The sequence below is a fragment of the Protopterus annectens genome, chromosome 12.part0 (genome assembly GCF_019279795.1).
Source record: "Protopterus annectens isolate FY-2018-M chromosome 12.part0, PAN1.0, whole genome shotgun sequence".
Taxonomy (NCBI): Eukaryota; Metazoa; Chordata; order Ceratodontiformes; family Protopteridae; genus Protopterus; species Protopterus annectens.
The window spans coordinates 35,593,131-35,605,347 of NC_056746.1; the positions used below are offsets into that span (position 1 = coordinate 35,593,131).

General features: G+C 46.2%; 1 protein-coding gene across 1 annotated transcript in view; it reads right to left on the reverse strand.

Annotated features, from left to right (window-relative positions):
- LOC122816125 overlaps nt 1–12,217 on the reverse strand; it is a gene marked incomplete in the record, with an annotated part of 1,432,330 nt that overhangs the window by 1,149,144 nt on the left and 270,969 nt on the right. The window contains 1 exon segment of the mRNA XM_044088884.1: nt 3,874–3,965. Coding sequence (XP_043944819.1) covers nt 3,874–3,965 — 92 coding nt within the window.

Consider the following 12,217-nt stretch of genomic DNA (forward strand, 5'->3'; position numbering starts at 1 on the left):
GGCACACCTGACACTTGTACACATTTGCTATGACTGTACTGGTATGTCAGGTACTTCATTTCATTCTGTATTCTGACCTGTCCTGCTGACTAGAGGCATATCAGTGTACTACAGGTCTTAGCTTTGACTGACCTACATTTCAGTTTCTGACTTCTTACCCTTCAGAACTAACATTGCACTGCCTGACCTGTTGTAGTCTGTCTATGTAGGTCTGGAGGGGGGCTGTTCTCCATAGCCATCAATCAGAGGCCTTAGCACAGCCTTTGTTTGTGTTTGTCTACACCTGTCCTGCTGGCTGAGACTGTTGTTGGGTATGTGAGCCTCCCTGACTGGCATCCGTGTGTCCTATGGACACACATGTGGCCCACCACATTTACTGCAGTGAGTTTTGTCACATTGTCTAGTACTGGCTACTATGGTGACACCGGTATTTGTTACAGATCTCATGCTGCCACTATAGTTGTCTACTATCTGCTGGCATCCCATTCAGCCACCCAATTCCCTTGCATGCTCACATCCATACCATAGATAGAAGTAACAAAGTATACTACTCCATTTGGCAATTGATAGGGAGAGTGACATACCTTGTGGCTGTGCCAGTATTGAGAATGGTGCTGGAGGGCTGACTACGTCGGATGCACATAGTACACTCCCTATACATGGTTAAGCACAGGTAGTGTCATGTTTGTCATTGCTTTTACTGTATGTGTGAGTCAGAGAGAGGTGTCATTCCCTGAGTTTCTACCGTGTCATTGTATGTGCTATGTGTTGCCTCTTTGCCATGGCGTGGGAACCTGGGCATGCCTCCTTCTGCCTACTGGGGCAGGCTCAGGTTGTTCCTCCTCCAGGTCACTCTGTGCCTGTGCAGGCCTTGCCAATGGTGGGGAGCTGTGTGGCCCTGCCCCGTGCTGTTCCTGCTGCAGCTGTTTCCGCAGGATCATATTGTGTAGCATGGCACATACGATGACAATTTGGGTACATGTAGCTGGTGAGTACTGCAAGGCTACACCAGATGTGTCCAGGCACCGGAACTGTGACTTGAGCATCTCAAACACATGCTCTATTATGATTCTGGTCTGTGTGTACCTCATTATGGAGTTCTTGTTTGGGTGTGTGTGCATTTCTGATGGGTGTCATCAGCCACGGCTCCAGTGCATAACCAGCATCCTCCACTAGGTGGCCATAAGGGATGTCCCCAGTGGCAAATCTCTGGTACAGCTGCAACATGTGCCAGATGTGGGAGTCATGATAGCTTCCAGGGCAGCCAGCACATACATTCATTATAATGCCCCGGGCATCGCACATGACCTGGCAGTTAATGGAGGGGAAGCCATTGCGGTTGATATAGACCCTACCCCGCGCACCGGGGGGTGCTTTGATGCATATGTGCTTGCAGTCTATAGCACCCACTACCTCAGGGTATTCTGCTATTTGGTGGAAGAGACCCGTATTGCTGGTCAACACCTCACGGCTGTTGTGGAAATATATGTGCTCACTGGCATGTGCTGACATGGCATCCAAGAACTGGTGGAGTACCCTGGATGCTGATGCATGTGAGATCCCCATTATATCCTTAGTTGGCCTTTGGAAGGTACCTGTGGCTAGTATTCTTAGGCCTACACATACCTTGGTATCCACTGCGATGGGTTCTCGTCTGTTGGTGCTGTGTGTGAGGCGTGGCTGACACAGCTCAACAATTTGCTGTAAGAGGTCCCTGTCCACCCTATAGTGCTCCACTATCTCCAGCTCATGTAGCTCCTGGTAGGTTACCCTGGGTCTGTACACTCTTCTCCTTCTGCTCACTCTGGGTTGGTCATCAGCATTCTCATCCTAACCACCCTCAGCCTCTTCCACGTGTTGATTTATGAGAGCTACTGCAGCCCCTATCATTTTGTTGCTTTTGTTTGGTAAAATGTCCCCGCTTGTGTACACTGGTGGTGTAGAGTTTGTGGGAAAAACCAGAGGGAAAGGAGTTTGCATAGTTTATAGTAGTGTGCTGGGCTGCTGCCTGTGTAATTGGCTGATTCTGATACATTTCACCTGCCAGCTATGCTAGTTTTCCTCAATTATCTTCCTACTGTAGTTTTCCCTTCCCATTGCCTTCCTGTTTAAGCCCAGGGGCACGCTGCACAAACACAGTGCTCAGATGTGCATGGAGCTGCTATTTCCTGGTTTACTTTTGTCCCCTTTAAAGCATGGTGCGCAGTGCACACACCCGTTTAGGCAATGTAAAGAGTGCTAGGCAGCCTCAGACACACCCCCTTGCTGAGCTCTGCTAAGCTAAGGGCAAACCCGAGCCACAGGGCTCCAATAAGCTTACAGTATGCCTGACACACCCATCTATGATGTCAGCTAGCTCTTAGGCTTACACCATGGTCTTCCTGCACTGACACGGTTGGCTGCAGGCTAGCCATGAGGGGAGATCTAGGATTCACTATCATTCCCCTCATTTGCATAGGATTGCCTGCTAATGCCTAGTTACAAGTCTGACACTGAACCTTCCCCCTTAGCAACCACTATTCACTGGCCATGTTGTCTTCTGCCTGCCATTGAGTATAATGGCAAAATTGTGATTTTGGATAGAATGCTTATTTCACGTTTTTTTTTTTTTTTTTTTTGATCCCATTTGCAGGCCACTGCCCTATGCTTAAACAGCCGAAATCAGCTAAAAAAAATAAAAGTTATTTTTTTTTATTTTTGCAACTGTTTTCCATGCCAATGGCCATATATTTGGCCATTGGCATGCTTTCCACATTATATACACCCTTTATTTGGAGTTATCATGGCTCCATTTTGTAGTTTGCAGAAATGTCCTCGGTTACTAACCAATTACATTTCTGCAGACTACACTAGTCCTGCACGGCTGCCTGCCAGCTTCCTGGATCGCAAATTCACCCCATTTGCATGGTATTCACCTGCAAAATTTGCACACAGGAGCTGTGTCCATGCAGGAATAGTGCAGGAGCCCTCGTGTATGTCCCAGAAGCTTATTCCTGGATCGCACTGTGGCCATATTGCCTCCAGCAGCTCCTGCACTATTCCTGCACACCGAGCAGAGCTTGCTGAATCCTGGGGAATGTCTTTCCTGAAACAAGATTTTTCTGCAAACTGTAGAAATCTGAGCTGTCTTCTGGATGTCTTCTGCATGAACTGAGTGCAAACTAGCTACAGACAAAAGACTATAAAATATATTTATCATGAAAAGGTATCTCATAACACTATAGAAATGGCAAGGATCTCTTTAGCCAAATGCTTTTTTTCCTTTCACTTTGAAAGACAGTCTGAAAGTGGATGTTTTTATTCAACAATGTGTCATCAACCTGTCACCTGTGCCTTACTACTAGCAAGTTTTGAAATTAATTTAGGTTCTCTGAATATACCTTTCTACCATGGTACTCTTAATTCACTGCTATTAAAACAGCTCCATTGTACATTTAATGTCTATTTCCCTTAACAGCACTGCATTCAGTGAGGGGGTAACCATATTCTGTAGATCTTTCCATACACTTGCACTGCAGAGACAAACAATAGCCAGCATATGCCGAAAATATCTTCCTTTATAACTGACATGAAATCTTTTACTCTGTCTAATTAACTACCAAGCCAGAGGAATGTCCTCTTGGAAAGGTTTCAGTGAAACAGCTACCCATCTGTATAGCACAACTCCAAGGGTTGTATTCCTATAGTAGTACCAGAATTAAGTTCAAGTTCTTGGGCTAGAATTGGAGGTCATTTTGAGGCAATTTTTCACATTAACCGTGGCTACAGATACACAGCTAAAACACAAGCGAATAAATATTTTTTAATGCAAAACGAATGCTCCCTAAAGACATCCATCGCAAATGGAGAGTGTAAATACAAAGCTCAGCATACCTTCTGCATCTGTGCATGACTTGGCTTTGGGATGATCTCTCAAACTGCCAATTTCCTGACTTCCTTCGGCATTCATCACGTACAGTTTAGAGCTGCAGAAGTTTGAAGCAAAGAACATATTAGGTCAGACAATTTGACACAAGTTTTCAACAGTTACAATGAAAGGTACTAAATGAGCAGACTTATAAACCAATGGTATTTGTATGAAGATACAAAACAAGGCATTACAAGGGAAATACTAAGTGGGTGGAAGATCTACAAGGGTACAGAGCAGCACACAAGAAAGACACTTGGAGCCATCTGGTCTGACGTACTAAATATTCAAGATTCTGCTTCATTTAAATCTTTTGGTGACTCTAGTAATTAGTGCAACAAACATCAATCCATCAATCAATCCAAAAAAAATATCAATGCCAAAGAATTAAACATTCTTGCTATTTTTGTGCTGATCCTTATATACACACATACATACATACATACATACATATATATATATATATATATATATATATATATATATATATATATATATATATATATATTTATTTTTTCCTTTTTGTCCTTCATCTTGTATTCTATTGAAGTTTATTTAACTCACCCAGAGCATTGTAACTAGACCCCATATATATGGTCTTCTCTTCATCTCAACCCCTTCTTGCTGAGTAGAAAGCAGCATTATTCTGTACCAGTCTAACTTTTATTGCTCCCTCTGTGAAGTATCTCCCCAAAGTAGTCCTAAACCAAGTCCTACCACCCATGCATGTTTCTACCGTTCCTTCGATACCTTTGGTAAGGTTTGGACACCTCCTACCACCTTAAGCTTGCATTTCTGTGTGTTTCCCAGTCATTCCGAGTGCATTCCAGCTGCAGAATTCTCAGTGCCTTGCCAGTTAAAGAACGATGTGTCAGTATATACTGAATTTACAGTGCTCAGCATACAACCCATCATCCTATTAGGTATGTCTTCTGGTTTCATACTACGTAACATGAATCCACTCACGGATGATATTACTCTCTTATGCTTGCCTCCTCTGTCATGAGTATGGTTACCAAGCCAAGAATATAAGCTTTCCATGGGTATCCTCTTACAAAGTGCATAGCCTTGCACATTTCTTTTTCAAAATCAAACTCAGTGCATCACCTCTATGTCAACAGTACAGACAGGTGCAATTCTCTCAATGTATAACCACAAAGCAGTGATTACAACACAACTGTAAATATCAGCAGTATTATAAACGTTAAGCCTGCCCTCCAAAATAAGAAGTTATGTACTCACCATAGCATTCCATGTTTGTTGTCCATAATCTCACCTTTATTCTTGCTGGTTGGGTTCGGAAACTGATGCTTGGTTCTGACTCTGCCTTTTTACTAAAGCTCGAGAGCTTCCACTGGCTTGAGGCTATACCCTATCCAATGATGCCTAGAGAAGGTTACCTAGAGCTTGTTTGCAAAACACTAACAAATTAGAACTCATATTCCAATAGTGTTAACCATCCTTAGCCTAAGTCTTATGAGGTAAGAAGGGAAACAGAGCACATTTGTAACCAATCCAAAAATTCCTCTCAATCCTCCAGGAGTGAAGGTAGGGGGAAGGAGGGTGGGACGCAAGAATGAAGGTGAGATTATGGACAATAAACATGGAATATTATCGTGAGTACATAACTTCTTAATGTTATGCTGTCCCATCTTGCTTTCATTCCTGCTGGTTCGGACAGTGTCCACAGCACCTTCTTTCTTGGGTGGCTCACAGGAATAAGCTCTTCAGAACAGTGGAATCAAATAAGGCCCTGTTCCAGGAGGCCATGTCTACTTTGTAATGAGAGATGAAGGTATGAGGATTGACCCATGTGGCTGCAGCACAGATTGAGTCCAAAGACAATCTGGCCTGAAAAGTGGCCAAAGTCGACATAGCTCTTGTTGAGTGGGCCCTAATCCTTCCTGGCAATTGTTTACGTTGAGAATTCTATGCATAGGTTATCGTGTCAGTAAGCCATTTTGATATTATCTTCTTTATATTTTCTTATTATCTGAGAAAGACATGAATAACTGGTTGGATTTCCTAACTCCTTTCGTTCTACGCAAGTAGAAACGTAACTGCCTGTGGATGTCCAATTGATGTAGCTTATAATCTGCCTTGTTGGCATAATTCGGAAAGAAAACAGGCAGGTCAATGGACTGGTTCAAACTGGTCTCAGAACATAGCTTAGGAAGGAATGAAGGATTTGTTCTAAGAGAGATTCTATCTTTGTGAAAAAACAAATATGGAGTGCGAATGGATAGAGCTTGAAGTTCTGACACCCTCCTAGCTGAAGTAAAGGCTATCAAGAAGGTTGTTTTCCAGGTCAGAAACTTCAGTTGGCAAGAGGAAGCTGGTTCGTATGGTGGGAGAATCAGAGTAGTCAGCACCAATTTGAGATCCCAAGGAGGTGGTAGTTCCCTTTTTGGTGGTCTTAAAAAAGTACCTCTCAGGAAAGCTTTGCACAACCTGTGAGACATTATTTTTGATACCATGTCTCCTATATGGTAGTTAGAAATGGCAGCTCATTGTACTCATATGGTAGCTGCTGCTGCGCCTTGATTAAAGATTTCTGATAAGAAGTCTAAGATTGTACTTACAGGGGCTGTGAAGGGTCAATGTGATTCTTGGAAGCCCAATATGAAAACCTTTTCCATTTACTACCATAAAGCCTTCTAGTCGTCTTATGAGATGAAACTAGAAAGTGTCTCACGGCCAGGGAAATGTCTGGAAGCCTGACTAAGACTGAAGTGGAGAAGCCAAGCTATCAGTTTGAGGGTTTGAATAGAGGGGTGGAGCATTCCTGACTGATGATTCAGAAGATCTGGTACCAGGTCCAGAATCCATGGCTCTTCTTGGAGATGGGGCCATAGGAAAGGAAACCCGATTTGATGAGGCCAGTATGGAGCAATGAGAATTAACCTGCAACTCAATGATTTGGCTTTCTGTAGAACCTCGGGGATTAGTGAAAATGGAGGAAAGGAATAAACAAGTCCCAGGGGCCAGGCATAAAGAAGTCCCAGGGGCCAGTTGTGAACAAGTGCATCCCTTGGTGACTCCCCGGATGGGGGATTAGGGAAAGGTAGCTGCTGCATTTGGCATTCATGGGCATGGCAAAAAGGTTGCAGCAGGGCTGGCCCCACTTTCGAAAGATTTGGTTCGCAATTTCCTGTTTCGGGGACCACTAGGGAGACATTAGAATTGCTCTGCTTAACTTGTCCACTATCACGTTGGATTAATCTGGGATGTGCACTGCAATCAGAAAACAATGAGAAGAGATTGCCTGTTGCTATACTCTGAGCCTCCCGACACAGGGGGCACTGCAATCAGAAAACAATGAGAAGAGATTTCCCATTGCTATACTCTGAGCCTCCCGACACAGGGGGACACTGCAGTCAGAAAACAATGAGAAGAGATTGCCCGTTGCTATACTCTGAGCCTCCGTCCGTTGCTATACTCTGAGCCTCCCGACACAGGGGGGCACTGCAGTCAGAAAACAATGAGAAGAGATTGCCCGTTGCTATACTCTGAGCCTCCCGACACAGGGGGGCACTGCAGTCAGAAAACAATGAGAAGAGATTGCCCGTTGCTATACTCTTAGCCTCCCGACACAGAGGGGCACTGCAGTCAGAAAACAATGAGAAGAGATTGCCCGTTGCTATACTCTGAGCATCCCGACACAGGGGGGCACTGCAATCAGAAAACAATGATAAGAGATTGCCCGTTGCTATACTCTGAGCCTCCCGACACAGGGGGCACTGCAGTCAGAAAACAATGAGAAGAGATTGCCCGCTGCTATACTCTGAGCCTCCCGCACAGGGGGGCACTGCAGTCAGAAAACAATGAGAAGAGATTGCCCGTTGCTATACTCTGAGCCTCCCGACACAGGTGGGCGCTGCAATCAGAAAACAATGAGAAGAGATTGCCCGTTACTATACTCTGAGCCTCCCGACACAGGGGGGCACTGCAATCAGAAAACAATGAGAAGAGATTGCCCGTTGCTATAGTCTGAGCCTCCCGACACAGGGGGGCACTGCAATCAGAAAACAATGAGAAGAGATTGCCCGTTGCTATACTCTGAGCCTCCCGACACAGGGGGCACTGCAGTCAGAAAACAATGAGAAGAGATTGCCTGTTGCTGTACTCTGAGCCTCCCAACACAGGGGGGCACTGCAGTCAGAAAACAATGAGAAGAGATTGCCCATTGCTATACTCTGAGCCTCCCGACACAGGGGGCACTGCAATCAGAAAACAATGAGAAGAGATTGCCCGTTGCTATACTCTTTGAGCCTCCCGACACAGGGGGCACTGCAATCAGAAAACTATGAGAAGAGATTGCCCGTTGCTATACTCTTTGAGCCTCCCGACACAGGGGGCACTGCAATCAGCAAACTATGAGAAGAGATTGCCTGTTGCTATATCCTTTGAGCCTCCCGACACAGGGGGGCACTGCAGTCAGAAAACAATGAGAAGAGATTGCCCGTTGCTATACTCTGAGCCTCCCGACACAGGGGGCACTGCAGTCAGAAAACAATGAGAAGAGATTGCCCGTTGCTATACTCTGAGCCTCCAGACACAGGGGGGCACTGCAGTCAGAAAACAATGAGAAGAGATTGCCCGTTGCTATACTCTGAGCCTCCCGACACAGGGGGGCACTGCAGTCAGAAAACAATGAGAAGAGATTGCCCGTTGCTATACTCTTAGCCTCCCGACACAGGGGGGCACTGCAGTCAGAAAACAATGAGAAGAGATTGCCCGTTGCTATACTCTGAGCCTCCCGACACAGGGGGCACTGCAATCAGAAAACAATGAGAAGAGATTGCCCATTGCTATACTCTGAGCCTCCCGACACAGGGGGGCACTGCAGTCAGAAAACAATGAGAAGAGATTGCCCGTTGCTATACTCTGAGCCTCCCGACACAGGGGGGCACTGAAATCAGAAAACAATGAGAAGAGATTGCCCGTTGCTATACTCTCAGCCTCCTGACACAGGGGGCACTGCAGTCAGAAAACAATGAGAAGAGATTGCCCGTTGCTATACTCTGAGCCTCCCGACACAGGGGGGCACTGCAGTCAGAAAACAATGAGAACAGATTGCCCGTTGCTATACTCTGAGCCTCCCGACACAGGGGGCACTGCAATCAGAAAACAATGAGAAGAGATTGCCCGTTGCTATACTCTGAGCCTCCCGACACAGGGGGCACTGCAATCAGAAAACAATGAGAAGAGATTGCCCGTTGCTATACTCTGAGCCTCCTGACAGAGGGGGGCACTGCAGTCAGAAAACAATGAGAAGAGGTTGCCCGTTGCTATACTCTCTGAGCCTCCCGACACAGGGGATAGGATCTGGTTCTGCCTTGTTTGTTGATGTACCTCCCGACACAGGGGGTAGGATCTGGTTTTGCCTTGTTTGTTGATGTACCTCCCGACACAGGGGGTAGGATCTGGTTCTGCCTTGTTTGTTGATGTGCCTCCCGACACAGGGGGGTAGGATCTGGTTCTGCCTTGTTTGTTGATGTGCCTCCCGACACAGGGGGTAGGATCTGGTTCTGCCTTGTTTGTTGATGTACCTCCTGACACAGGGGGTAGGATCTGGTTCTGCCTTGTTTGTTGATGTGCCTCCCGACACAGGGGGTAGGATCTGGTTCTGCCTTGTTTGTTGATGTACCACACTACAGACATATTGCCCATCTGTATTGCAATCATACCTGGAGGAAGATAGCTCTGGAGTGCTTGCAATGTCAGAAGCACTGCTCTCATCTCTAGGACATTAATGTGCAAGTGGTACTCGTGTTCTTGCCAAGTTCCCTGGATGGTCTTTCCCAGATAATCTGTGGTCATTTTAGCTACAGGTTGAGGGGTAGTGAACGGTCTGCCTAGGGTTACTTGCATGGATAAAAGCCATCAGCATAGGTCTTTCTTGCAGGACTCTGTGATGAAAATCTTGTGTGACATGGGTAACTCCTGCATGGACCACTGAGCAAAGTGTAGCCACTGCAGGACTCTCATGTGTAGCCGTGCTACAGGTACTAATGTGATTGCAGTTGCCATCGAGCCTACGACTTTTAGAACAAATATTGCCTGTACCTTCCTTTTTGAGAGCAAGATGGACACGATGATGCAGTGTCTCTATTCTGTCATGAGGCTACTTTGCTACCATGTCTACTGTGTTTAAATCTGCTCCTATGAATGTAATATGTTGTAATGGCAACAAGGCAGATTTTTTTGAAATTTATGGTGATGCCCAGTTCTGAGCATAGATGAATGGTGGTGTCTCTGGACTTGGTTAGTAGATGCTCAGTGGTGGTGGTCAGGAGCCAGTCATCTAAGTATGGAAACACCTGGAATCCTAGCCACCTCAAGTGAGCTGTGACTATTGCCATGCATTTGGTAAACACTCTGAGGGCTGTAGTGAGACCAAAGGGCAGAGCTCCGAACTGGTAATGACTGGCTCCCAGCCGGAAGCATAGATATCCCCTGGATCGCCTGTCCACTTTTATATGGTAGTACATATCCTGACGATTGATTGAGCCCATCCAATTGTCTTGTCCCACAAACGTGAGTACAGACTGCAGTGTCACCATCCAGAACTTTGCTGTCTTCACTGATTTGTTCAGTCTGCTGAGATCCAAGATGGGTCTCCAGTCCCGTTCTTTTTTTGGAACTAAAAAGAACCTTGAGTAAGTTCCCGATCCCTACTGGTCTGCGGAGACTTCTTGGATGACTCTTTTTCCTTAGCAACCTTTGTATTTCTAGGGTTGCCTGATCCCTTTGACAGGGTGGAATGTCTGGGAATGATCTTGATTACGGGGGTGGGTTGGGGAAGGGTATAATGTATCCTCTAGATATTATCAGCTGTACCCATTGGTCTTGAGTGATGTTTAGACAGGCTTTGGGGTACAGTGATAGTCTTCCACAGACTGCCTCCAGAGGTGGGCAGATGGGCCTCCTTTCAGGAGCACTGGAAGGGTCTGGCAGAGAATTTATCTCTGTCGCCCTGATTTTGTGGACCCCCTTTGCTGCGAGGTTGGCATCTTCCATTATTATTTCTCACTCTACCCCTGGGGGAAAAATCATCACGTGTGTCCGGTGAAGCTCTTTGGGTTTTATGGAACCATATTTTACCGCCCTTCTGGCCTTTGAGATGAGGCCTGGTAGGGATGGAAAAATGTATTCCCATGGCAGACAGAGTTTTACCCTCTTGTTCGCACATGGTCAGAGTCTCTTTAACTTTTGGCCCGAACAAGGACAAGCCCTCAAAAGGGGCATTTATAAAGGAAGATTTGCAGGGTTCAGTAAACTCACAAAGGCACATCCAGGAATGTCTCCTCAGAGCTATTCCTGTGCCTGCTGCCCTACTTGCTCCATCGGCTGCATAAGATATGCTGCCTAGAGGAGTCGACCACAGAATTCAAAGTTGCATGCTTGTCTGACACCCCTGTAGCTGTAAAACCTTTGAGGGTATCTTGTAGCTCCTTCAGGAGATCCCTCTGGAGTCTGGTAAAATGAGTTAAGTAGTTCAATGACCTGAAATTAAAGGCATCTGTCGAGAACATATGTTTCCCATATCTGTCCATCGTTCGAGATTCTTTATTCAGTGGATGGACAGATGAAGAAGTCTCTGGTAACTCCTGTTTGGTGGCCGCCGCCACCACCATAACATCTACTGGGACACCTTTGGACAAGAATTCCCTGTCAGATGGAGCAGTTATAAATTTAATGGGCTGTCTCTGAACAGGTTCCACCGATTCTGGAGAGCCCCATGCCTTTCGACTGACTATATCAAGGAGCTGATCGAAGGGCGGAGACACCCAAGAGGTGGCGGATCGAGATCCAAATGCCTCCAGGTATATGGATTCATCTTCCAAAGGGGTAAGGGACTTCCAGCCACCTCTCTGCCTCAGGATCTCTAGGATGTCTGAAAAGGAGACATCCTCAGAGGGCGACTGTGGGGACCCTTCTGAGTCCTCTAAATACGTATCCGATGTGACAGACTCCTCAGAGGAATCTAGATGTTTCCTCTTACAGGTTCTCTTCTGAGGGACCTCCCTGGAGGGGTCCTCTGAGGAAGTTTCAGAAGAGAGTGACTCACCCAATGGGGTGTCCTGGGGCATTGATACTCTACGCCTGGGGGGGAGGGATGGTACAGAGGCAGACACTGGCACTTTTGTGGTAAGAGTGCCCGGATCAGAGGGTGGAGCCATCAAGGGACAGCACACTCCTCATGACCTTGAAGGCACCACGATCTGGACCTGAAGAAGCCTCTGGCTCCAAGTTGCCATGAGATGCTCCACTATCCAAGGAAGTGAGCTCTAAGGCCAATGTGGA